A 23,393-nucleotide genomic window follows, 5' to 3' on the forward strand; every position below is an offset into this window, starting at 1 on the left:
CTCTGTGTCCACGGTGCACCATCCCACCATTCACCATCCAGCTCTCCGCGATCCGGATCCGATTTGCACGGCATCCTCTACTTCGTGCACAGGCAATCCGCTCCAGTGCTGATATCAGCCAGTTCGCCAATCGGTCAGCTCAGTCAGTCAGTCTCATTCAGTTTTCTTCCTCCCCCCTTCCGCCTTGTGCTCCCGCCAACACCTCCAATCCAATTCCCAATCCCAGTCCCAGAAAAATATATATAACCAAACAAAACATTCCAATTTGGGGGGATTTTTTTTTCTTTTTTTTTCTTTTTTTCCTTTTTCGTTTTATTGATCCATTTTATTTCTTTCGCCGTAACAACTTAACCCAAGCAGCAATACTAATTAATAACTTCCACCAACCCATTGCTCATATACAGCCCTCCAACCCTCCCATCCATCCAATCTCCACCCATTTCCGCCCGTCTGGAGCCCGCCCCCAAGCCCGCTCCCCATCCCGCCCCAACCCCTCCGCCCCCGTAACCCGAATTGCTGCAATAACAGAAAGCCTTCCGAGGAAGGCCCCCTTTTCCACAAAAAACCAGGCGTCATGTCGGACGTCCGGTCCAAGGTATGCTTGACGTGTTTTTTCTTTCATGCTTTGAAGAGGGAGAGAACAGAAGGGGAAAAAAAAAACAAGACAATTGAGTGAGAGAGAGAGAGAGTGTGTGTGTGTGTGAGAGGTGATGTGTGGTATGAGGATGGATGGACTAGGGTTTTTTTTCAAAAGTGTGGTGTGTGTTTTTTGTGCAATTGGTAATTGGCAAGTGATATTTGATGGGATATATATATTATATACATCTTCCATGCCAATTGCCTGCCAATTGCCTGCCAATCACATTGTGATTCCGCTTTGTGTTGTGGTGTTGTGTTGATGCTCTTCATTTTTTTCAGGGGGGGATTTGGATTTTCCTGGTATTTTCATTTGTGGGCGAAAATGGAAACACAACCACAACAAAAGAAGGATGAAAAAATGCTAATATCGTTCCTTCTCACTACAAAAAGAACCTGTATGAGCTTCTTGGTACGGGATACCCCCTCCCCCCTCCGCTTTTTTTTTTTTTTTTTTTTTTTTTTTTTTTTTTTTGAAAAGAAAAAACCCCAAATTCCCTAACCAGCGCCTCCTTCCCCCTCCTGCGCTGCTCTCTGAAATCGAGGAATATTCCTATAGACATCAGACACATAATATGGTCCATTGAGAATCTTCAAATTCGAAGCTAACATTCTGCAATTGCAGGTAATGACCCTGAAGAGGACTCCGATCGGGAACCATCACCACCCACCAGCGCTGTAACCAAGCCCGGCCCTCGATATGGGAAGCGTGAAGGCCCTTCCGAACCACCCCGTTCTGCCAACCCGGCTTTAGCGCGTCCTCGTGGAGGACGAGGTGGTCGATATGGGAATGAACAAGGTATGTCATCATTATTATATATTTGAGTTTTTCCAGGTTTTTATTTTTATTTTTTTTTATTGTTGTTGTCTTGTGCCTGTGTCAACAGACAATTCTAATGAACAGTCTTCTGTCTCCAGCATTCCGTGACCCTGAAGCCAGCGCGAGAGCAAACCGCAAAAAACCCGTCGATGCTCCCCTACCAGATGTCCCAACTGGTGTAGTGAAGAACCGCGATGCTCGCGGCAACCTCCTCCGTGAAGATCGCACCAACCGCTCGGACAGAACGTAAGCATTCCCATTTAACAATCTAACCAAGCCAGACTTTTCGTTTTTTAAACAATAAGAATGGGTTGCTAACAATGCTCTCCTTCACAGCGAGACCACTAAGCAAGTCGAGCAAGGCTGGGGGGCCACCAGCGGTGAATCCGCCTGGGATGATGAACGGGCCGGCGCAGCTACTGCAAAGCGGGAGACCAAAGAAGGGCCCGGCGGCGACGCGGCCGCGAACGACGCTGAGGCCGCCGAAGCCGAAGACAAGGCCAAGTCCTATGCCGAGTACCTAGCCGAGCAGGCCGAGCAGCGCCGCGACGACCTTGGCGTCAAGGAAGCCCGCAAGCCCAACGAGGGCGTCAAGGCGGATAAGAAATGGGCGACGGCCAAGGCGTTAAAGCGCGACGAGGACGAGGAGGCCTACATTAAGGGCAAGGAGGAGAAGGCGCGGCGCGAGAAGGCCAGGAAGGAAAAAGCCTTTGTTGAGGTTGATATGCGCTTTGTCGAGCAGCCCCGTGGCAACCGTGGGGGCCGTGGAGGTGGCCGTGGAGGTGCTGGCGGCCGGGGCCGCGGCGGTGCACCCGGCGGTGCTGGCCATCGCGGCGGCCGTGGTGGTCCCGCTGCTGGGCCCAGCGTCGATGAGAAGAACTTCCCGGCCCTTGGTGGCAAATAGTTACTTTCTTTTTTTTTGTGTGTACTGATAACTTGTATCCGTCTCCCCCCCTTTCCTTTCCCTTTTCTCTATCTGGCTGGCAGTTGGTGATTTTAAAGGAAGGAGGGGAGGAGGGTAAGGTATCCAAAAAAAAAAAGGAGAAGAGAAGCTTTAATAATCCTTTTTGTATGTGTTTTGTTTTTGATCTTTTTCTTTTTAATAACTTACTTAACTTTTTTACTCCTTTTACTTTCTTTCTTTCTTTCGTCTTGTTGTTTTTTGTTTTAATTTCCCATTTTTTTTCCTACACCTTTTTTTCCCACCCTTCACTCTCTGTCTCATCTTCTCTCTCATATTGACTTGCCTTGCCTTGCCTTGGTGCTGTAAACCTCCAACTGCTCTTACTCAGCACAAAACAACAAAAAATTAACAAACAGAACAAGAAAACCCTTTTTGTCTTGAATTTTTCATTTTGTTTATTTTTTTTTTTTTTTCATTTTTCCCCCCTTTCCTGTGATACAAAAGACATCTCAAGATGAGGAGATCATGGGGGGGGGGGGGGGGAGAGAGAGAGAGAGAGACAGAACATTGTACCCTTGTCTTTACTTTATATATGTATGTGAATGAGGAAGAGAAGGAGGGGGGAATAAATGTCTTGGATTTTATTTTTATTTCTTTTTGTCATTGAGATGTCTGGGTTTATTAAAAACATGTAACTGTACTCTGTATGCTACCTACACCTACCCACCTGTTCATTTATTTCTCTGTATATGGAGTGGAGTGTTTTGTTGTTCTGTAAAGAGTCAAACCAACAACAAATTTTTTTTTAAAAAAGGAAAAAAAAAGAAAAAGAGATTAATCCCAATGTGAAATAAGGAGGTATCTAAACTTCTTACTTACTGGACCCAACTACTGGCTCCTAACCAAGAGGGTAGAAGGAAGTAGGCCAGCTCTAGCAACCAAAAATAACATAATGAAAACTAAAGCCGTGGGCAAAGACAAGACAAGACAAGACAAGAAAAGTAATATGAGTATAAACAGTGAGAGAATCGATACTTAAACGAGCTTCAATAGGCGGAATTAACTAAAAAAGGATGGAAAAGAAAATGAAAGCCGCTTAACTATAGGTCCATTCCAAGAGAGTGTAAAAATTAAAAATAAACCCCACAATGAATCAGTGTATAGCTAGAACATGAACATGCCGAAATTGGAGACATGGAGATGAGGAAAAGGAAAAGGAAATCACTACGCGATGATTCTCTCTATCCGTCTCTGAGCAAGAAGTAGAAACATGTCACTCGCAAATCCAAGTCAAGACACAGATTAATAGAGACTGACTGACCCCATGAAAGTACGACAAATAAAGCCAAAGACTAAGAGGCCAAAGCCAATCCAAATAAGCGGTCTATACCCCTAAGGCTGGCGTAGTTGAAAGGAAAATCCATTCCGAAAAAGCCAAATAATCCAGACAATTGATATCAACGCCAAAGAAAAGGGTGGCTTCTAGCATCTCCCCCTCCTCCCCCCCCAAAAAAAAGGGAGGTGATGACAGGTTCACCGCGCAGCTAGTTACGGGGACCAGCCCATCTAGTGAGTGTCTTAGGGAGGTTGGCTAGTAATCTAAACTGAGGCCCTCTCCTCCCCGCATATCCAGCAGCTGATTCATCGTAATCTTCATCGTATCCGTCTCTATGGTCCTTGTAAGAAGGGCAGTCATCACCTTCGCAACTAGGGTACCCATCTTCCAACACTTCATCATCCAAGAAGTCCAAACCAGCCATGGCATTCCCATTGCATGCCCTCTCAAGGGCAAGGAACGCAAAATGACCACCAATTACAGGTCGAGCGAAAAAATTGGGCCCAGGAAATCCACCATCACCTTCTGTCTTATGTAAATCAGTGAATGGGCGATCCGTGACTGTTTCATTGAGCCATTTAGCAACCGACTGAAGGATTTCATGGCGAACGTTTTTGCTGGATACCGCCATGGAGAAAAACTCCCAGTCAGTCTTAGTGTAGAGATGCCGGCTGTCCAACGGAAGTCCATATTTCTGCCGTACGTAGTGATACCATTTCGATTGCCGTTCATAAACCCGTTTTGGTACAAAACCGACATGGCCTAATTTCGGTGGATCAAGGGGCTTTTGTGGGTCGCCGTGGTCGATTGCCTCATTTCCATCGGAAGCACTCTCCAAGGAATCTTCCAGATGGAAACAGAGAAGAGAGTCTGCGTACAAATTGTACAAGGTGGTCCAAGAACCAAACCAGTCGTAGGAGAGTTTCGCATGAGTTTTGTCCCTCGAAAAACCATACTCTTCCCATTTCGTGATGTAGGTGTCAGAGATATTCTGGTAAGCAGATTATTTAAATTAGCATAGTGCGTTTGTTTCTCGATGTTTAAATGAAGTTCCCATTCTGAACAAACCTTGTAGTATTTGTAATCAGCTTTATTTCCGACGAGGGCAGAAAGCTTGCTCATAGCATTAATGCCAATAATTCCTTTAAGCGCAAGGTTTGTCTGAAGTGCCAACCATCCAGCGAAGTCATCGGTAGATACTGCATACAGGTTAGCCTGCGATAGTCACGAAATGACTTCAAGATAGACATACGTTGATTCTCAGGGAGCAGAGAAAATTCGACCAAGTATCCGGTCCATTGTTTCCATAGCTTGTAGGATCTTTCGACCCACAGCTGTGCTTTATCACCGGCGTTAGGCATCAATGCCCAGGGGCTATCGAGTTTATCTATGCCACCGCTTGACTCAAGGTCTATCAGTGGGAATATGCCAGTATCTTTGCCATGCTTAGTGTTTCTAATGGGGGAGCCGGAGCCCTTCGCAGGATAACGCAACGAATTAACGATGGCAAGGCCCATTATTAGCATATTTCCACATTCTTCTACCGGCATGTATTCGTCTCTTCCGTCTGGATGACCAGTAGCGTTAGGGAAATGAGAACCTAAGTCGTGCATCGCGTAAGTATTTGGATATTGGCCGCTGAGCATATGTTCTATCAATGGTTCCAAAAGGTAGGCAAGCCATCTGGGGTTGGTATAGAGGAAGAAAGGGAAAGACGGGAATATAACGTCAATTGTCTGGAAGTTTCCATTGGAGGAGATCTCCTTGAGGAACAAAATTGGATTTTCTGCTGTCCCCGAGAAGGTTGTTGCACCGAGAACTTGTCTTGCAGAGAGAGCGACAATGTCAACGTAATCTTCTGCACCCGACAAAAACGCATCAATTTCGAGTTGTTTAGAGTAACTCGTGGCAAGAGCAGATGCATTTTGGAAGTCGAAATAGTGGAAAGAAAGAAGGTTGTCCACACTACTAAACCAGGATTGCCAAAGGGGTTTCATCATGGTCAAGCCGCGGGCGGCAGCAAATTGGACAACAGGATCTTGGATATGAGCGATGGTAAAGGTGACTTGGTCTTCTTGCATCAAACTAGTTTCGCAGTTATTGCCAGTTCCATTGAGAAGAAATGACTTGGAAAATGCGAAGACGGGTTCCTCGTCCATAATCGATCGGAAGGAGCCATCGTTGACATTTCGCAAAGCATCAGTCCTTGCAAACCGCTTGCGAAGTACAGCAGACGTCCCAGATTCATATAGGACATCCTGGGTTTGTTGAATAATAATGTTTAGTTAATTCGGATATTCGTGATGGGGAATGCCAAAGGTAACTATCAGGAATTCTTACCTTTGGAGCAACGATATACAGGCTGCCCCATTCAGAGCGGTCACTATGCTCGGTGAACAGCTGCTCCGTTTCGCGTCTGACCCGCCACCTATTAAGGCGAGGACCTCCATTCCTGGGAGTTATCTTGTCGAAATCCCATACAATGCGGGCCCCTCGGTAACCGCTGACCCACTGGCCGTTCATGTCCATGTAGATGTGAGCATTCCTATTCCCCTTGACATACACAGTGATATACGCAGCAGGAATTGATTGACGAAGAGTAGAAGTCGGAGTGATGGGTGAAAGGAATGAAACGGTGATGTGAAGGGGTCCCGCTGACAATTGGGATTCGGGTGGAGCTATGGAGTAGGTCAAATTGGTCGTGGAAGCATCGTATTTGGCACCAAGATACGTTGGATACGAGATCTTATAGCTGTGTAATTTTCTATTGTCAGAAAAGAACTCCTCACATTGATTAAGTTTCACAGCAGTAAAGCATACCCAGAGCTAGCCTTAACCGGCGTCAAGGAATCGTGAGGACGTCCAAGAAGCGGATATACAAATCCAGTGTCCGGGATAGCAGCCATTAGGGAGAGCCCAAGGTGCTCTCCCGTGTAAAACATGGGCCAGTTATTCCACGGGTCATCTCTGGCATTGCCGAGCCAAGTGCTGAGATAAGGATCCCGCACGATCAACGGAAGAACAGGAGGGGTAAGGCGAGAGGCGGCAACAAGAAAGGAGTGGAAGATGGCTGCCCCAACGAGCGGAGTGAGTAACCATCGCATGGTGCCAGCTTCACCAGGAAACAGCAGCGGCTAAGGATATAAAGGGCAGTAGGATTTCTAAAGAGAAAACCGCCTCAGCATTGCGATGTTGCTGAAGGAGGATTGGGAGGAGGAGAGAAGTAGTCCGCGCGGAGGGGCAATTGCTGGTGGATTAAAAGCGAGCGTTGAGGAGGTTTAAGTTTAGAACGGATGAGGTCATGCGGAGAAGTCAGGCCAAGTGGAGCCGCAGCTGGTCCCGGTCCCCGCTCTTGTTGCTGTTTGCTGTCCGCTCAACACTAACAACAAATGGCAAAAGACAAAACACACAGATCGCCCCACAGAATGGCTTGACGCGGTTCCGGGTTGCGCGCAGACAGCCATGGAGAAAAGAGAGAGAGAGAGATTGGGAGGAAGTGGACACTCATCCGTCATCAGGGGATAGCTCATGTCGACAAACCTTCCTTCCCAGCGTCGCCCAACAGCAGCATCAACAAACAGTATACTTTAACCTTAAAAACAGAATGGCAGGTTTACCCCTATCGCTATTCCATATTTGTTGCTGCTGACTCTTCCTTTTATTCCCATTAGCGGGCTCAAAACGGTGGCTGTAGATTCGAGCCGTGCTTGCGGGAATCAAGCATCTCACTAACGCAGTCAATTAGCTTTACACCGGACGCATTAGGGGATGCTCCAAGATGCCACGCACACTCCAAAGTTCAGCCCTCCGCGATAAAGCGTCTAGACGAAGTAAGGTCATTTTTATTTATTTATTTATTTATTCCTTGTTTGCACCGAAAATACATGTCTGGTCCTGCATGTTTCTCACGTCTTACAACCCATAGAATATGTAACCAATTCCACAACCACCTGATAGTAATTTGCTCATGCTGACGTTTGACAATCTGCAAGTTGCCAATGCGCCCTTGCATAAATATTTGCTCCATTCAGCTTGGATGGAACTTGAAAGTTAGGGCCCTCGTCTTCTTCTCCTTTTCCCAACCCCTCCGCCTACCCCGCTCCCTGATTCCAACAAAATCGATATCCCAAGCCTACTCAAGCATCATCACCAAAATACTGTTGAAGAAACGAAAGATCTTTTCGGGCATTATTTGTGTTTGACACCGCCAAGCCTACACGAAAATCAGCCGACAAATCTCACTGACATCCAACCTTAAATTGATATCACATGTCGTGTGTCTTGAGTTCCCACATGCGGGCTCTGGGTTTGTAGATACGGTACACCGGCCTTTAAAAACAGGCGATCGGTAGACTCCAATATATATCTAACTGGAACTGGATGCATTAATATTTTGAATATATATATATATATATATATATATATATATACCATAAGGCGAAAGAACATTTTCTCCTAACGCTGGACAATTAAATCCATCTACCCCAACCAAAAACTGGAGAATATTTAGCCAATGACGTGGGCTTAGAGGAGAGTAGCTTATTGCAGAACGGTTGGTAACAGAGCTGAAGCCAAAGAAAGTCAAACATCATGCAGTTACCCCTCAGCTGACTGGGGGGTACTGTACAAAATTTTTGTATCCAGGGTAAACGTAAGCTCTTTGATCCTTATTTACTGACTGGTTGGAGGTTGAGTAAAAAGTCATCCATATATTTTCGAGATCATGGTATTCAGACAAATAGCAACTATCGGACTGCCGATCATGAGATCAGATATTGAAACCAGAAATGTGTGCATAGGCCAGTGATAGTTACCTGTTTGTAGTTTATATCACTATGACAACCCTAGTTTTCCAAAACTCATGAGGGAATCGTTTGATAGCTTTTGGTATTTATTCAAGTTCACATCGGAGCAGAGAAAAGAAACAGGCAAAAGGATAAAAGATAAGAAAGAAAATATATCACAAACGTTGTACTTCTCTAGCCACCCACCCACAATACTCCCTCAATAGAGTCCTCTATCCAGTCTTACCAGTAGGGATATTAAAGAAGACAGCAGCCTTCCCATCCTTATACGGCCGATCCAGCCTGAAATAACCCTTCCGTTCAAACTGAATAATATCCCCCTCCGCCAACCCAGCCACATTGCAATCCGCAAACGCTTCAGAGCGGAACTCCGTCTGCGGCGTCAAAAAGTCATGGATGTCCTCATCCTTCTCGATCTTATCCTTGGTGATGAGGTAGTCAAAGTCCACGAGCTCGACAGGGACGAGGTCCTGGCCCTCCTGCGCCAGCCATGTGACCTTCTTATCCGTCTTCTTAACGTCGCCGGCTAAATGCAACTCCAGCTCGAGGCCGTTGATCTTGCCCGTCGCAGGATCGCTGTTGACCTTGCGCACGATTGCATTGCCCCAGTTCATCAGGGTGATCTCCTCGTCTGGTTGGAAGGTAGCGGCGTCCACCTGGTCGAGGAGGATTTTGCTGCTGTAGATTACTTTCTTAGAGCCCAGCTCTGGATTCTTGCCGTGTTTTGGTTTATCAGCGCTTTGCACACCATCAATCCCGCCGACGGTAGTTGGGACCACGTCCTGCTTGTCAACAGCGGTATGGCGCGGGGCCACAGGATCGATATACTTGCGGTTAGTCGCCCAGAAAAGCGTCCAGTCAAGATTTACGATGTTTCGGCTGGGGCCTTGTTTGAGGATAAATTCACGCAGGGCAGGTACAGTCATACCGCGTCGTCTGATACCCCGGATCGTAGGCATGCGTGGATCGTCCCACCCCCATACGACGCCCTCGTCGACTAACTTCGTGAGCTTTCTCTTCGACAACACCGCACGAATGAAGTTTACACGCGAGAAGTCCCAGATATGGACTTTGCGAATGCCAAGAGCCTCCTGCATCCAGGCATATTGTGCGTTCCGATCACCGTACTCAGTGGTTCGCAATGCGTGGGTCACACCCTCCAAGGAGTCCAGGATAGGAACACAAAAATCGTAGGTCGGATAGATTTTCCATGTACTACCAGTCCGATGGTGTGGCTCCAGGTTGCAGCGGTAGATGACTGGATCTCTAAGTGCTTTGTTCAAGTCGTCAACCGAGATCTTTGCACGGATACACCAGCGCTGGCCTTCAACTGAGCCGGTTTTCATTTCAGCAAACCGTGCCAAGTTGTCCTCCACGCTTTCGTTACGGCGCTTGCTCTCAACACCTCTGAACCGCTCATCCTGCATCACTTCCTTCTCAGTGTCGTCGGCATAGGCTTTACCATCACTGATAATTTTGACACAGTATTCGTACATTTCCTGGAAATAATCACTAGAGAAAGAGGTCTTGTCCGGATAAATACCCAACAGGGATAAATCATGCTTGATCGCATCCTCGAACTCCTGATTCTCCTTGGAGGGATTGGTATCATCGAATCGACAAATCATGGTGCCTTTGTATTGTTCATGGGCGAAGTAATCGTTCAACAGCGCTGCTTTCGCATGTCCGATATGCAGATACCCCGATGGCTCCGGTGGGAACCGGGTCACTACACCGTTTTCCACATTCTTGAGACCGATGTTGTAGCTTGCACCAGCGGCACTTGCCGCAGCCTTTCTCTTCTGAGAACTAGCACTCAACTCAGCCACGGCAATGCTCACCCAGGGATAGGCTGCTTCGATGAACGCGAACCAGCGGCTAGTGGTTGTCGCAGCTTTTCTGATGCTTGATATGGCGATTCTATTTCCACGAAGGGTTCCCCAGACGGCAATATCTGCCAAGGTAAGAGAATAGCCAACGATGTGCGATCGCAGGGTAAGGTGGGAATCGAGCTCCTTCATTGGATGGTCTAATGCTTTGAAGTCCAATGGCCTCAAAGCAGCTGATCTCTTCACCCATTCATCGACCTACATTTTTGTTTTTAGAAAAAACGAGTAATTGTAGTTAGCAAGAGTCGGGGAACCGGTAGCGCCTGTATTTGGACAAACCTGCTCCTTGTCCCCAGCTTGCAGAGGTGCATATATATTCTCCAGATGTTTTAAGATATCGTCATCGTAAATTGTCTTCCCATCGTCAGTCTTAAGCTCCAGCGTTGCACCTTGGGATCCAATTGACTCCACATCCTCGAACACGACGGTGATGTCAGTGCCTGGGAGGATCTGCTTGACATGGTTGACAGCAAGAAGGGTTGGTAGGAGGAAGGCATTGTTGGCCTTTGTTGCAACGGCGAGTTGAGACATCTCCTTCGTCAGGGTGTCAGTTGTTATCTTCAAGGAAGGATGAGGGGTAGAGACAACCGACTGTCCTTGGGCAGGGTGTTGCAGAGCGGAGAAGAGGGATGTGGCTTACTTTCCTGGTAAATGTATTCCTCGTATCTGAAAAATAAAAGAATGTCCACCAGGAATATGTATGTTAATGCCACAAATATGGCTGGGTTGGTGATCTCTCTGGATAAATATGGTGACTCAGTCAGTATGTGGGGTATACAAGGAGACTCATCGGGCTGTTTCTTTTTAACTAGCGGGGCATCCGCCAACTGCAACTTTGCAATCCACCAAGCACGACAGTATGGTATCCGTTAGTTACTATAGATGGGCAGCGCCCATTTTGAAAACCTTTGTAACTGAATGCTTCTGATTCATAATATTAATCTCCCTCCTAGAAGTGAGCAGACTTGAGACTACTATTCTTTACCAGTACATGTAGATAGCTCTACTATGGTTGTCAATGCTCACCTTTTTATCTGCGGTAATGTACCCAGCAACAACAATTGTAACGCCAACATAGACGTAGATTTACCATCGTATAAGGAGCCAAATATCCTCAAGCGTGCTCTGTTTGCATTTTCCCTTCAGGCAATAAATTGTATCCGCGTCTGGTCTGTGGTTTTTCCGGCACCGAAGACCGCATTATTTAGTCCGTAACTAAGCCAAGCACGCGCATACTGACAAATTACTAGCGGAGATACAACCCTACACGCGACGCCCGCCCGCAACCCTCTCCTGCAATTTTGTTTCGCTTCGTTTGCACTTTTCCAGGTTCAATTGGCTATGGACGGCCAATCGCAGTGTGTTTTCCTTTGACTTCTGCTCTCCTCCTGTCCCTACGTTTCCTACTGCGCAGATGTGGGTATCTCCGTTTTCGGCGCGACATCTAAGCTAGTCAACTATAACATCAACTCAATAAGAATCAGAACCCCCATACAGAGCCCTTCTCTCCCGCCACGGCTGGGTCTCCACCTCCATATTTTCCACCTATACCTTCTTCGCCGCCGTTTGTATCATATACGCTCATAATGTCACAATCAAGTCCCATGAAATCCGAACGACGCGTTCTGGTTGAGAAATCAACCAACGCGTCTCTAGCCCCCTCCAATTCTCAGTCCGTGAGCAAGTCGAGCAAGTCCTCGATGTCTCCGCCAGTGTTGGCCGGCCAGAAAAGATCAATTGATCAGGTGGACTCTTCTCAGAACAGATCGAGTTCAACAAAAAGTTCCTTCAGCCAGGTCCGACGGGAGGATGAGTTCTATATCTATGAAGAGAATAACACACAGTCTAGTACAGGTGCAGATAAACAGGTGTGTGTTATTGTGTGCTGAAGAGAAACAAACAAAAGAATATCATCACATGGCATATGTGGGAGAAAGAGAAGAAGCAGGACTATAAACTAACAGATCCTCACAGATCATCTCATCTTCCTTCATTCAAACCGCACATGCTTTTGATCTAGACACGCCGCCCAAGAACACATCCTCACAACAGAGTGACACCATGTCATCTCTACTCAATCTCAGCTTTGAGTCTGAGAGCAAGAAGTCCTCACTCAATTCCCCGTCTTCCCCTTCGAGCAGTCCTACACAAGAGATTCCTGCAAACGAAACAACAGCAGCCCCCACCTCGATTGTGCCAACGGACCCTGCTGAGAGAAAGGCATTCATCCAACAGGTTAGCAAACCTCGAAAGAAATCACAATTGCCCACTATCATAGCATCTGCTGGATAGTTCCACTAATACCGCACAGAAAGCAAATCTCCTTCGCAGCCGCGTCCAAACAGCCATGAAAAAGATCAAAGCGCCCCAGAATGACATTGACCGTCGCCTGGTAGCGCTCGAGGAACAGGCCAACAGCCGTGATCGGCCTTACCCCCCTAAACCGTTGTGGCCCCTCTCACGCCCCGCGAGCAAACACAGATACATGGACGATGCGGATGAGGACTTAACTCCAAAAGCTAAGATGCCAAAGCTCCTCCCTCCACCGGACCTGCAACCGATGGCGTACTCGACCCGCTACGCGTCCACTAATAATACTATGCCATCTTCGCCCCCCGCCTCAGCCACAGGTGAAAATTATGCTGGGAAAATTGAGTTAGAGATGCAGATGCAGATGGAAATGAATGGCCACGGACATGAGCACGTAGAAAATGAGTTGACGCCAACCAAATCCAAAGCGGAAAACGCTGTCATCACAATCGATAAGATCAGCGGTACCGACGCTGGCAACGGCAACGGGAATGAAAACGGGAAAGCGGACAACTACCCTACGGAAACCCTCACCTCACCCATGCAGCCCTGCAGCCCACCACACACAGGAGACTCACCTATTGTCATCGAGAGAAACGCGAAAATGTGCTCCGTGGACCAAATGATTGCCAAAGCGAAGAAGGGAGAGGCGCTTGATGGGCTTCTGAAGCTGATGAAGACTACTACTGAGTATGATAACTTGGATGAGTGGACTGGGTGATAATATATGGCCTCCAATTCATATCAGTAATCCCCTAATCACAATGTGCAATATCATCTTTCGAGAAGAAGGGGAGGTGGTGTCATATTTTGCTTTTTCCCCTCTTTTGAGCAATGATGGATGTGGACTTGGATTTGTTGCTGCTTTGTTTAATTCCATAGGTGATTTCGTTTTGTTTTTCCCTTTCTTTTTTTTCCCTTCTCGTGTACGATATTGCTAGGTAGAAATTGGTGAGGATGGTTGGCTTCCATGAGGACGATAACGAGATTCCCTTGGTTTGTTTTTGGACTGTGGAGAAACGCTTTATTGTTTCTGGGACGCGAATTTGTTGGCTGTGGTAGAATACCCAGATGGAGAAGCATTTATCTTGTTTTTTCAAGATATCTAAAAGAAGAGAAACGACTTTGATATACCTTTTCGATCCTCATCCGCAAGCTTTTGTTTCATAACATTACTCGAAGGTTGGCCCCTGAAGGCAGTCCCTGAAACGGTCAAATGAGAAGAAAACTTCGTCTCATGAAAATATAATCTCTAAATACGGGATGTACTAGAAATTATACCAAAATGGTATCACTTCAATTACCCATAGAGGCTATTCGATGCTATTCATTCAGTCATTCTCGATTCCCTAAGAATGAGGTTGTTTTGCTTCTGCTATTGAAACAAAGATATAAACACCGCCTTTGATATAGCCTCGTTCCCCTCGACAACTGCACATCTTCTTGCCCTGTCCATTGGATTTGTTCCATTTCGTTCATCAGCTTCAGCAGTCGTGAATATGGTGTACTGGCCTGGGAATCGAGTTTCTACGGCTGGCAATGTTCAATTGTTAGCACAAAAATGGGTGGCCGTTGGGTGACGGAAACATTCCTTTATAACTTCACATCTGAGCTATAACTACATACGAATTTATGCTAAGCATATATATACCAGCTTTCAGTACATTTTTATTCGTTTCCTTTTCCTCTTCTTTTCAACGATCAGAATCCCACCTTGAAGCCTTCTTTTTTCTTCGCCTACTAGCCTAGACCGCTGCTCCGGCGAGACTTCTGTTTAACCTGCCCACCCACTGAGAAACGCTAAACTGCCTGTTATGGACCGCCCGGTTATCTAAATCTCTATTTCTAAAGCCCAGTACATCAAGGATACGTATATCATCTCCAGGACTTCTACAAATTCAAAGGCGCGGTGAACGGGGAATTCTGCATACCAAATATAAACCCCTTCTTTCGAAACCCTGACCTGAGCTGGTAAGTAAAATCATATGACATTTGAATACGATATAATTATCCTTGCTCCCAGCTCCCCCCTTCTTCCGCTCAAGCAATCTTTCACTAGTCTCGTGCGAGGACCAAAACTTCGCATCCTCCACTCTAACACGCGAGATGAAACTCCCCAATCCATCTACCATACATACCCCTTGTGGTTAGCTTTGCACTTCTCCGACACGAGCAGAGACTGTTTTCCCGACAAACATAAACCTCATGTACCGCGTAAATCGCTTCCAGACAACACTTCCACTAGTAGGCCTGGGCAGGTAAACAAACCCTTAAGCGCTGCCTTGAAGCCATGTTTGTCTCTTATCTTCCTAAGGGTTATCGGAGGCTTGAGTTCGAATTAGCAGAGAGTGGTTATCTCGTAGGCGAAGTCGCAGCCATCCCAGCCCTTGGGTCTATTGTTAAATTCGCCAGGCATTGCCAAGGTCATCCTCATTCAGTCGAAGATCGCCAGGTTTCTAAGTCCGCGCTGGCATAATCTCGCAGCCATGGGTGGTTCTGGACGGTGAAGCAGTCTGACTGATCCGGACTTTTTTCATACTAAGTTTAAGCAATGTTTCCTAAACTTTTAATTTTCCTTCTGTCGGTCATATCGGAACCATATAGGTGTCTTTCATAGGTAAAGTGGGAAGAGATAAAGGGTGAAGCCTGGAGACATGATAATGAGTGTAGATCCTGTAGGGAGGTATGTACTGTACATGTGCATTTTCAAGACACGCGCGCCTATCGCTTATTTGACTTATCGGGCCGCGCCGAACTTAAATCCAAGTCTTCATTGGCTAAACCAAAGAGGTAATTTCGCCTCGAACGTTATGATGAAGGTAAGGGGAAAGTTTCAATTAAGGAAACATTGCTTTTGTTCTTTCAGTAGATAACTGTATGGCCTATTGTATCTTAAGTATGTTTTTGCATGTGTAAATAGCCAGAATATAATGAATAAAAAATGAAACCTGAGTCTAAGAAACCGAGGGAAGAAAATTACAGCTGTAAACAAAGGCAGGAACAAAGAAGCATGTACAGGGTATAAAACAATGGCTATTAATGAAACAAGAGTAAAAAATAGGCCGTGGCCTCTCAATGTCGCACAGCAACAAGCACAGCTCCAGCACCAATATAACACGGGGGGCGGAATATAATGAACTGCCAGTCCATAAACATCTTTGGTTTTTTACGTTTATCTTCACTACCTCTCCATGTAGCTATATTGTACCTGTATTCTAATCCGTACCTGTTCATATTTTCCCAGTATTTGTAATCTAGGCCCCAAAAATGATTAATTCCTGAGTTATACAGAACAAGCGGCCGGGTGTTTCCACACAGCAACTGAGGCCCGCCGAAGACGAAACAAGAGTAAAAAAAGAGCTGGAGATTTCCTAAACTCTAAACTCTAAGTTGTTCTCAGAAAACCCCTCAATGCAATTTCTTCCCATTGTCGAACAAAAGGAACAAAAGAGACAAAACAATCACCAAAACATTAACCCAAGCGTATGAGCTTGTACCAATTATACGTGGCTCCAAACGGTTTCAGCTGCACGAGAAGAAATGAAAAGAGAAAGGGATCCCATCAAGACAATTCTATATAGAAATTTGTTCAAGAAGGTAGAGGACATGTGGTTGAGAATTGGGCACAGAGAGAAGGCGACAGACGGAACACCCCAGGTGGATATGTGCACAGAAGCAGAGGCAGGTTCCCTAGGGAGATTAGAAAGCATCAGGTCGAAGCAAAGTGAGTGCCAGAAGCGATTTGCTTGAACTTGTTTTTCCTTTGGAATTTGTTTCTAGTCGTCCTTATCCTCAAGAACGAAATAAAAGCTGAGAAATTTATCTGTCATGCACCGTCAGCAGAAGGATGTAAGATATTATTTTGTGGCGACTATGATGGGAAGGGTAGGGGGACGGACTTTTGGCGTGACCAACTGGGTTGGGAAGGGGAAAAACCACCGTGAGATTCCTTTTCTTGCGAACATGCAATCAAAACGCTTGCAAACAACCACTCCAATGCTCTTTTCCTCCAAAGATTACCCGTCCATTCTAAGTAAAGAATATCTAATGATACGTTCTTTCTATTCTTCGAGGACATCAGTCGCTCCATCTATAACCGGTACGAGGCCGTCGGAAACCCGGAACGAAAAGAAGATAATTCTCGCATTCGATTTTCATGGGATTTGGAAACGGGGAAGTGGATGGACAAATCGACGTGGTTGAAGATGAAGCGGCACTCAGGCTCTTGCCAGGTTACAGTGGATGTCAAGGCCAAAGGGAACGATGAAGTTACGAACTATCATACGATGACAGATGTGGAAAAGAGAGAGAGAAATGGCAGGCAGGTGCAGTTAACGAAAAAAGACAGTAGCGCTGTGGGAACAGACTCGGATTATGTTAAACAGAGTCATAAAGTTATCGTTTTCGATCTCGAAGAAAGTACCGTTGACCAAAGTTCAAACGAGGAGCAAAGGGGAGAGAATGGCGATGCTCCAGTAGCTAGCTCGGACATCCAGCGACAGAGAAAAGGTGTGGATTTAGGAGCGAAGTCTGTCCCGAAACAGGAACGAATAGTTGCTCCAACAAGGTCACCTACACGGAGGAAAAGCTCACCCGAAGCCTCGACAATGTTATCCCCAGAGCTAGTTTCGAGAATTGATCCGATCCTAAAACCTGAAGCAATGGCAGATACCACATCGGAAAATCGGAATAAGGAATCACAGGAGCCAATATTTGCCGAAGGACTGGCACCAGGAGCCAGAATTTCTCTTGAATCAACCCCAAAAGCAACGGAATCGCCCCCAGGCGGTGGTAGTGGGACATCCCTAGGAGCTATTCATGATGTTATTTACATAGAACAGAATGAGAGAGAGTCAGAAAAGGCACTGATTAGCCGAGCAGCCAGGCAGGACAACCCCATAGCACTGACGCTGGAAACGGATATCGATCCCGAACGATGGGTAAAGGTTCCAAGGCTACTAGAAGAAAAGGGTGAAAATCTAAATGATCCAGCGGAAACCGCTCTAGCGGCAACCGGGGGTAAGAGGACAGCTCAGGGGGAATGTCCAGCCACTAGGCCAAAACAGAAGTGGGAACGGCCGCCAGCCAAGGGTAAGAGTAGAAAGGTCATAGTTCAAACTACGCCTGTTGGTATGATAGCTGAAAACGTTCCTGGAGATCAGATGGCAGCTCCTGGAGCGTTAGGGATTGAGGCACAGACGAAAACTCATGAGGTGGTTTCGGATGAAGGATCTGAAGCAAAGGCCCCAATGGGCCGGAAAAGGAAGCTGGAAGAGGCATCAATTGCGACTCACGGAGAAACTCCAGTAGAAACCGAAGGCAGGCCAAAAAGGACCCGTCGGTGCCCAAAGCGGTATGAAAGTTATGAGACTTGGACTTTCTCCTTCCTGGTAGACCAAAAACGCCAACGGGAAGTCTGAGAAACGGAACGGTACAAAATGGCGAATGAGATAGACATGGAAGAAGGGAAAATTATTAGCATGCTAACGGACTTTCTTTAACTTTCTCACCCGACGGCCAAGAACATCTCTACCCTCTTCCACCTCGCCTACTGCCTCCCGCTTTGCCTCTCCCACCTCTTTGAGAATTCCGCCACGTACAACCCGACCTTCAATACTGACACCTTCCTCTTTCCACTCTACCATTTTCCTCCCGACACGATCTTCGATGGCCAAAACTAGTTGCACATCACGTTGACCAACCAGAGTAACTGCTTCACCTTCACGTCCAGCTCTGGCTGTTCGGCCAACACGATGGACATAATCATCAGGGTTGCGGGGTACATCGAAGTTTATTACCAAGCTTACGCTGGGGATATCCAGACCACGAGCGGCGACATCAGTGGCAACTAATATACGAGCTGCTGAAGCCCGGAAACGAGATAGGTTGGCTGTACGTTCGGATTGTGGGAGAAGACTATGCAGCGACGTGACTCTATGACCAAGACGCCGCAGCATACGTTCAACGAGATCTGCGGTCTTGGTTCGATTGCAAAAGATAATAGCGGGTTTTTGAGAATTAGCTTCCGTCGATATAAGAGTGTGGAGAAATGCTTCGCGATGGGTCAGGGGCACTTGGAGATAAGTCTGCTTGAGGGTTGGTGGGATACTAGCTTTGTTTTCTGTGGATACTTCTGTGACGAAGATAGGAAGCTTGTTCGCGGGGCGAGGCATGGATTTGAGGGCTCGAACCTCCGGGGTGACCGTGGCTGTGAAGAGGAGTGTTTGGCGAGCTGTCGAAGGGGGAAGCGCAGAGAGGCAAGTTTCCACATCCGGGAGCATGCTTCCTGGCCCAGATGCAAGAAGCCGGTCAGCTTCGTCAAAAACAACAACGCGTGTGCGGTTGAGGCCACAGATCGTATCTGCCCCGGAGCTGGTAATATGATCCGCTAGACGACCAGGCGTAGCAATCACGATGTGAGGACGTTGGGAGAGAGCAATAGCCTGGGGGCGCATCTCGGTTCCGCCGGTAATAAGAATAGGCTTGAGAGATTGCGGTGCTGATATAGCCTTAATTTGTTCAAATATCTGCAAAGCCAGTTCCCTATATTGATGAAACTACAATCAGAAAAAAGCATAATATAGATAACTAAGTCCCAACGGATCATCAAAACTTCAGAAAACAAATATCTCACTCTGAGCGTACCTCGTCGGCGTCAATATCACCGCAAAAATTCCAAACGGGTCCTCCGCCCACTTCTGTAATATGGGTGCGGCAAAAGCTACCGTCTTCCCAGAGCCCGTCCGACTACCGCCAATGCAATCCCTCCCCTTTAGAATCTCTGGTATGCACGCTTTCTGAATTGCCGTCGGTCGTTTAATGGCCATTGTCGACAAGGAGCCTACGAGCCATGGTGCGAGGCCGAGGGACGCAAATGACGAAATATCTGAGGGTCTTGTTACTGCTGCAGCATCCTGGGCTGTTATAGGATCCGCATTCGTCGTCGCATTCCCATTGGTTTCAATATTGCTATTGGCCTCCGCGGCCTTCTTTTTAATTCGTGAGATAGTAGGAAAGAGGGATTGCTGTACTGGTACTGGTTGCGCTGTATCGGACGAGGATGGTGATTCTGATAATCGGCGTCGTTTAGTGGGTGGGGTTCGCTCCGGTATCTCGACTCCGTCGGATAATTCACCGCTAGCAGAAAAATTGGAATCTCCTGACTCCGAATCCAGTTCCGCTTCTAAATCTTTGGAATGAGCCATTTTTTGCTCAGCTGCAGTTGCTCAACGGCTGCTCGTGCCTTTTTTTTTTTTCGACCATAAAAAGACATTTTGCCGATTTTGAATTGAAAGCGGCGACGGCATAATTAATCATGTGATATCAAAGTAATCCAAAGATCCACATACATATCAGGAACAGAAAAACAAGGACTACTTCAATACAGCGTATTCGGCCTGGATCACAGCCAATCTAGGGATCTTGGTCTAAATCGTATGAAAGAAAGACCCCGCCAGCGTACTAACAAGTCAATGCAGTTGTATTCCGTACAGCCTGTGCAATGTGGGGAGTACCAGAGAGCAAGCAAGGAAACAAACATCAAAAATAAGAGGTTGTGTGTATAGAGCTGGAGGCCCCAACGTAGCCCAAGAAGAGCCCTGTAAAAGAAGAAAACCGGAAAGAAAAATGACACTCAAAAAAAGGGTGAAAAAGAGTGGACTGAAATGCGTCAATACGTCCACCAAACACTCCAACCTTCACAACAAAATATTCTCTCAAAATCATGTCTAATTTTTGCTTTCCAAATCACTCTCCTTCACCGCGAACCCTTTTAGCCGCACGCGGCATATCAAAAAATAAAATTCAATCACTGCACCCAATTGTATACATGTAGTATAGCATGCGCGCGACCCGGGAGGCCGCCAATAATGAAAAAAGAAAAGAAAAAACACACGAACAACAAGGTACTAATTTTCACCACGACTCCTCCTCCGCATGGAAGACCTGGTATGAAGCTCGAACGACTCACCCCTCTCCAGTTCATCCTCGACCGCAGAATCTGAAGATTTAAATATCCCACCGCCCTCTCCAGACGCTGGCGTAACCGTTACATCACTGTCTCCATAGCCGTGCGCTCCACCCACACTCTCCATGGTGAAGGGGCTGGCAGTAGGCGCATCGAGCGCGACAAGCTCGTCCTGTGTGAACCAGCGTGGAAGCAAAAACGTCCGAACAGGGATGAGAATGAGGATGAACACGGGGAACCCAATGGCCGCAATCGTTTGCGTTATGGCGAAGGTTGCGCCAAACCCGACAAGCTCAATACCCACAAATGCCCAGATGGCCAATTTCCGCTCGATGCGTTTCAGCGGATCGGACGCCGGCGTTAATTTCTTGTCTTGGGCTAGGAATTTTATCTTCTGCGTCATGCCATTGCTCAGGAGGGCTTGGACGCCCATGACGAAGAAGAGGCCTGCCATTACTCCCTGCGGGATGAGGTGAAGGACGGTAAGGAGCGGGCCGCTCATAGTACCTAGCGTGAGCAAACCTTGGGCTAGGTTGCTGAATCGTTGCTCAACGACGTGATCTATGACGCGAACTGATTTACCCTTATTCGTTTCGTCTTCGTCAGCGACCTGGCGGGTAACGCACAGTGCAGCGGTATGGAAAGGCGCTTGTGGGATCAAGCCGTTGGGGAACGGGATGCCAAGGATTCCGGCCACGCCTGTCGTTAAACCGAGAAGGAATAGATCCCAGTGAAACCCAGCAGGTTTTCGGAGTGGAAACTCCGTCCCCTGAGCTATCAAGGATGAGACTATTTTATCGATTAGTATTATCTGTAAATGAGAAAATAGCAGTTGAGAAGGAAAGAGGAACACAAAGAAAAGTATTGTTAAAACCATTATGATCAAAGTAAAATAGAATTGTCAACAGTACGGCGAATGGTACCGCCAGGAAGATGTCCCGGACGTCCATATCCCAGAAATTGACAAGCCAGCTGCGGTCGAGAGTCGGAAAAAAGGCCTTGCTGGTGGGCAGCGTCTCAACAGGCACGTTTCTCATGCGGCCAATGTGTACAAATCCCGTGAAAAACACAATAGTAAGCGGAGTGCCGTAGTCCTCGATGAATTTTCGGATGTAACGCTGGAAAAGGTTGCTTTCCCCGACCGCACCACAGATATAGGCGCACATGAGCACAAGAAGGGACACCATGATAGAAAGGTAGGCAGAGGCTTCGCCAGATTTACCCCATTGGCGTGTGAGGACCTGAATCCCCTTTTGTAGGTAGATAAAGGCTACGTAGAACCCGAAAATGTCGCAGGAGAAACGGGTGACATATGTCAGCGCGTTGCAGGAGTTGGTAATGGCGAGAACCCAATGCATGAGCATCGCCCATCTGGAACCACGTTAACATATGAATCTAGGCACGGCGCCAGATTCCGTGTAATTTTACGGGTCGTGCAGGCCTCACTCACATCCCAATCCAGCACATGAAGCCCAAGTAGTTGACGCCTGTCGGGGACATGATATCATAAGCTGTATAGTTAAAGACGGTAATTGGGCCTATGACCAGGTGAGTTAGCATAACCTGGGAACCCCCTTACTCCGCTCACAATGGTGTATCGGAATGAACCCAATACTTTACTAACCTGTTACTCCAACGATAACTAGAGGCTGGCCCGCAAGTAAGGAGAAAACCACAGCGCCTAACACCGAGGCTAACAATACCTCGTTGACTCCGTAGCTCATGTTTGTTTTTTCAAACATGTCCAAGGAAAATGCAAGAGCGGGCAAGATGCTGCAGGTACAGTAAGTATTTTCATCGTTATGAACGACTTGTGTGCATGTTCTTTATAGGCTCTGCATTCGGTGATCTGCTCCATCTTTACTCATCTGGTTGTTCTCGCCAGGCCGCTCTTTGAGCATACTCACGGGGGGAAAAAAAAGTGCAACGTTTCTCTTTGGCATTAGAGGGAAGGGCAGAGCAGGGTTCGAGGGAACAAATTGATAAGAGAGGAAATATGAAAAACAATCAAGAAAAAAAAAAAAAAGAAAGAAAGAATATATTCTCTGGGTCATACTTGGCAAAATACATATATATCGTCGCTGGAACGACGCGATAATCCCACGCCTCTTTCCAGTCACTAGCATAGTACGGCACCCTCCTCTTGATATCGTCTATCATGCCCTGGAAAAAGTGAATATGCCACCACTTATCGCCGGAGCTTGAAGTCCTCCTGGTCCCCGTCGAACCCGAAGAATCTGCGCGTGTCAGATTCTGCGAATTACGGGTGCGCTCCGCCTCCTCTGCAGCTGCAGGCGCTGTGCTTCTCATTGAAGAACGGCAGGGATGCCCTCGCGAGGAATGGAGAGATGAGATGCTAGGGTTTTTCCACGTCTTTTTCTGTTGGGTGCGCGATGGCGAGGGATGAGATGAGGAAGAAGAGTGGAAGTTGGGCCCAGTGGGCAAGCTGAAGCTTCCGCGCGAGGAGTGTGGTTGCTGTTGTGGCGAACTCATGCTGATTGATGGTGGGTAGAGAGGAGGATAGGATAGATAGGAGGAATGAAAATACTAATGCGTTCTCTATATTGTCCCACGAGATCTATTGTTAAATTAGTGAATGAGGTCGAATATATCATCATCGAGTCCAGAATTACTTTCTCTGTCCAGCAATTGTTGGATTACTAGATAGATGATGAGATGTTGAGACTAAATAGTTCCTGACCAGAGCTGATTATTAACCACCAACCA

The 23,393-nt window shown here is 46.9% G+C and overlaps 8 protein-coding genes across 8 annotated transcripts; 3 read left to right on the plus strand and 5 right to left on the minus strand.

Moving 5' to 3' along the window:
* Positions 1–23: 23 nt before the first annotated feature.
* On the plus strand, positions 24–2,360 carry HCBG_03753 (elicitor protein; the record flags this gene model as incomplete). The annotated part of the gene is made up of 6 exons (XM_045430802.1): positions 24–146; positions 405–595; positions 1,030–1,048; positions 1,262–1,435; positions 1,555–1,702; positions 1,793–2,360. 5 exons carry the CDS (start codon positions 575–577, stop codon positions 2,358–2,360), a joined length of 930 nt encoding a protein of 309 aa, XP_045288945.1.
* Positions 2,361–3,904: 1,544 nt separating this feature from the next.
* HCBG_03754 (glutaminase) lies at positions 3,905–6,800 on the minus strand (the record flags this gene model as incomplete). Its single annotated transcript, XM_045430803.1, has 5 exons — positions 3,905–4,687; positions 4,765–4,895; positions 4,949–5,954; positions 6,037–6,460; positions 6,517–6,800. 5 exons carry the CDS (start codon positions 6,798–6,800, stop codon positions 3,905–3,907), a joined length of 2,628 nt encoding a protein of 875 aa, XP_045288946.1.
* A 1,913-nt stretch (positions 6,801–8,713) lies between these two features.
* On the minus strand, positions 8,714–10,921 carry HCBG_03755 (glutamyl-tRNA synthetase; the record flags this gene model as incomplete). The annotated part of the gene is made up of 2 exons (XM_045430804.1): positions 8,714–10,588; positions 10,670–10,921. 2 exons carry the CDS (start codon positions 10,919–10,921, stop codon positions 8,714–8,716), a joined length of 2,127 nt encoding a protein of 708 aa, XP_045288947.1.
* A 1,530-nt stretch (positions 10,922–12,451) lies between these two features.
* HCBG_03756 (uncharacterized protein) lies at positions 12,452–13,421 on the plus strand (the record flags this gene model as incomplete). Its single annotated transcript, XM_045430805.1, has 2 exons — positions 12,452–12,625; positions 12,702–13,421. The coding sequence occupies 2 exons, from the start codon at positions 12,452–12,454 to the stop codon at positions 13,419–13,421; spliced, it is 894 nt and encodes a 297-aa protein (XP_045288948.1).
* A 547-nt stretch (positions 13,422–13,968) lies between these two features.
* On the minus strand, positions 13,969–15,404 carry HCBG_03757 (uncharacterized protein; the record flags this gene model as incomplete). The annotated part of the gene is made up of 5 exons (XM_045430806.1): positions 13,969–14,013; positions 14,100–14,233; positions 14,664–14,825; positions 14,969–15,009; positions 15,397–15,404. The coding sequence occupies 5 exons, from the start codon at positions 15,402–15,404 to the stop codon at positions 13,969–13,971; spliced, it is 390 nt and encodes a 129-aa protein (XP_045288949.1).
* Positions 15,405–16,528: 1,124 nt separating this feature from the next.
* Positions 16,529–17,891, plus strand: HCBG_03758 (uncharacterized protein; the record flags this gene model as incomplete). Its single annotated transcript, XM_045430807.1, has 3 exons — positions 16,529–16,549; positions 16,774–17,830; positions 17,863–17,891. The coding sequence occupies 3 exons, from the start codon at positions 16,529–16,531 to the stop codon at positions 17,889–17,891; spliced, it is 1,107 nt and encodes a 368-aa protein (XP_045288950.1).
* Positions 17,892–18,158: 267 nt separating this feature from the next.
* Positions 18,159–19,908, minus strand: HCBG_03759 (ATP-dependent RNA helicase DBP8; the record flags this gene model as incomplete). Its single annotated transcript, XM_045430808.1, has 2 exons — positions 18,159–19,243; positions 19,346–19,908. The coding sequence occupies 2 exons, from the start codon at positions 19,903–19,905 to the stop codon at positions 18,184–18,186; spliced, it is 1,620 nt and encodes a 539-aa protein (XP_045288951.1).
* A 699-nt stretch (positions 19,909–20,607) lies between these two features.
* HCBG_03760 (anion exchange family protein) lies at positions 20,608–23,159 on the minus strand (the record flags this gene model as incomplete). The annotated part of the gene is made up of 5 exons (XM_045430809.1): positions 20,608–21,455; positions 21,541–22,037; positions 22,117–22,204; positions 22,291–22,439; positions 22,723–23,159. 5 exons carry the CDS (start codon positions 23,157–23,159, stop codon positions 20,608–20,610), a joined length of 2,019 nt encoding a protein of 672 aa, XP_045288952.1.
* Between the last annotated feature and the right edge of the window lie 234 nt (positions 23,160–23,393).

This window comes from Histoplasma capsulatum (assembly GCF_000150115.1).
Source record: "Histoplasma capsulatum G186AR genomic scaffold supercont2.4, whole genome shotgun sequence".
Taxonomy (NCBI): domain Eukaryota; kingdom Fungi; phylum Ascomycota; class Eurotiomycetes; order Onygenales; family Ajellomycetaceae; genus Histoplasma; species Histoplasma capsulatum.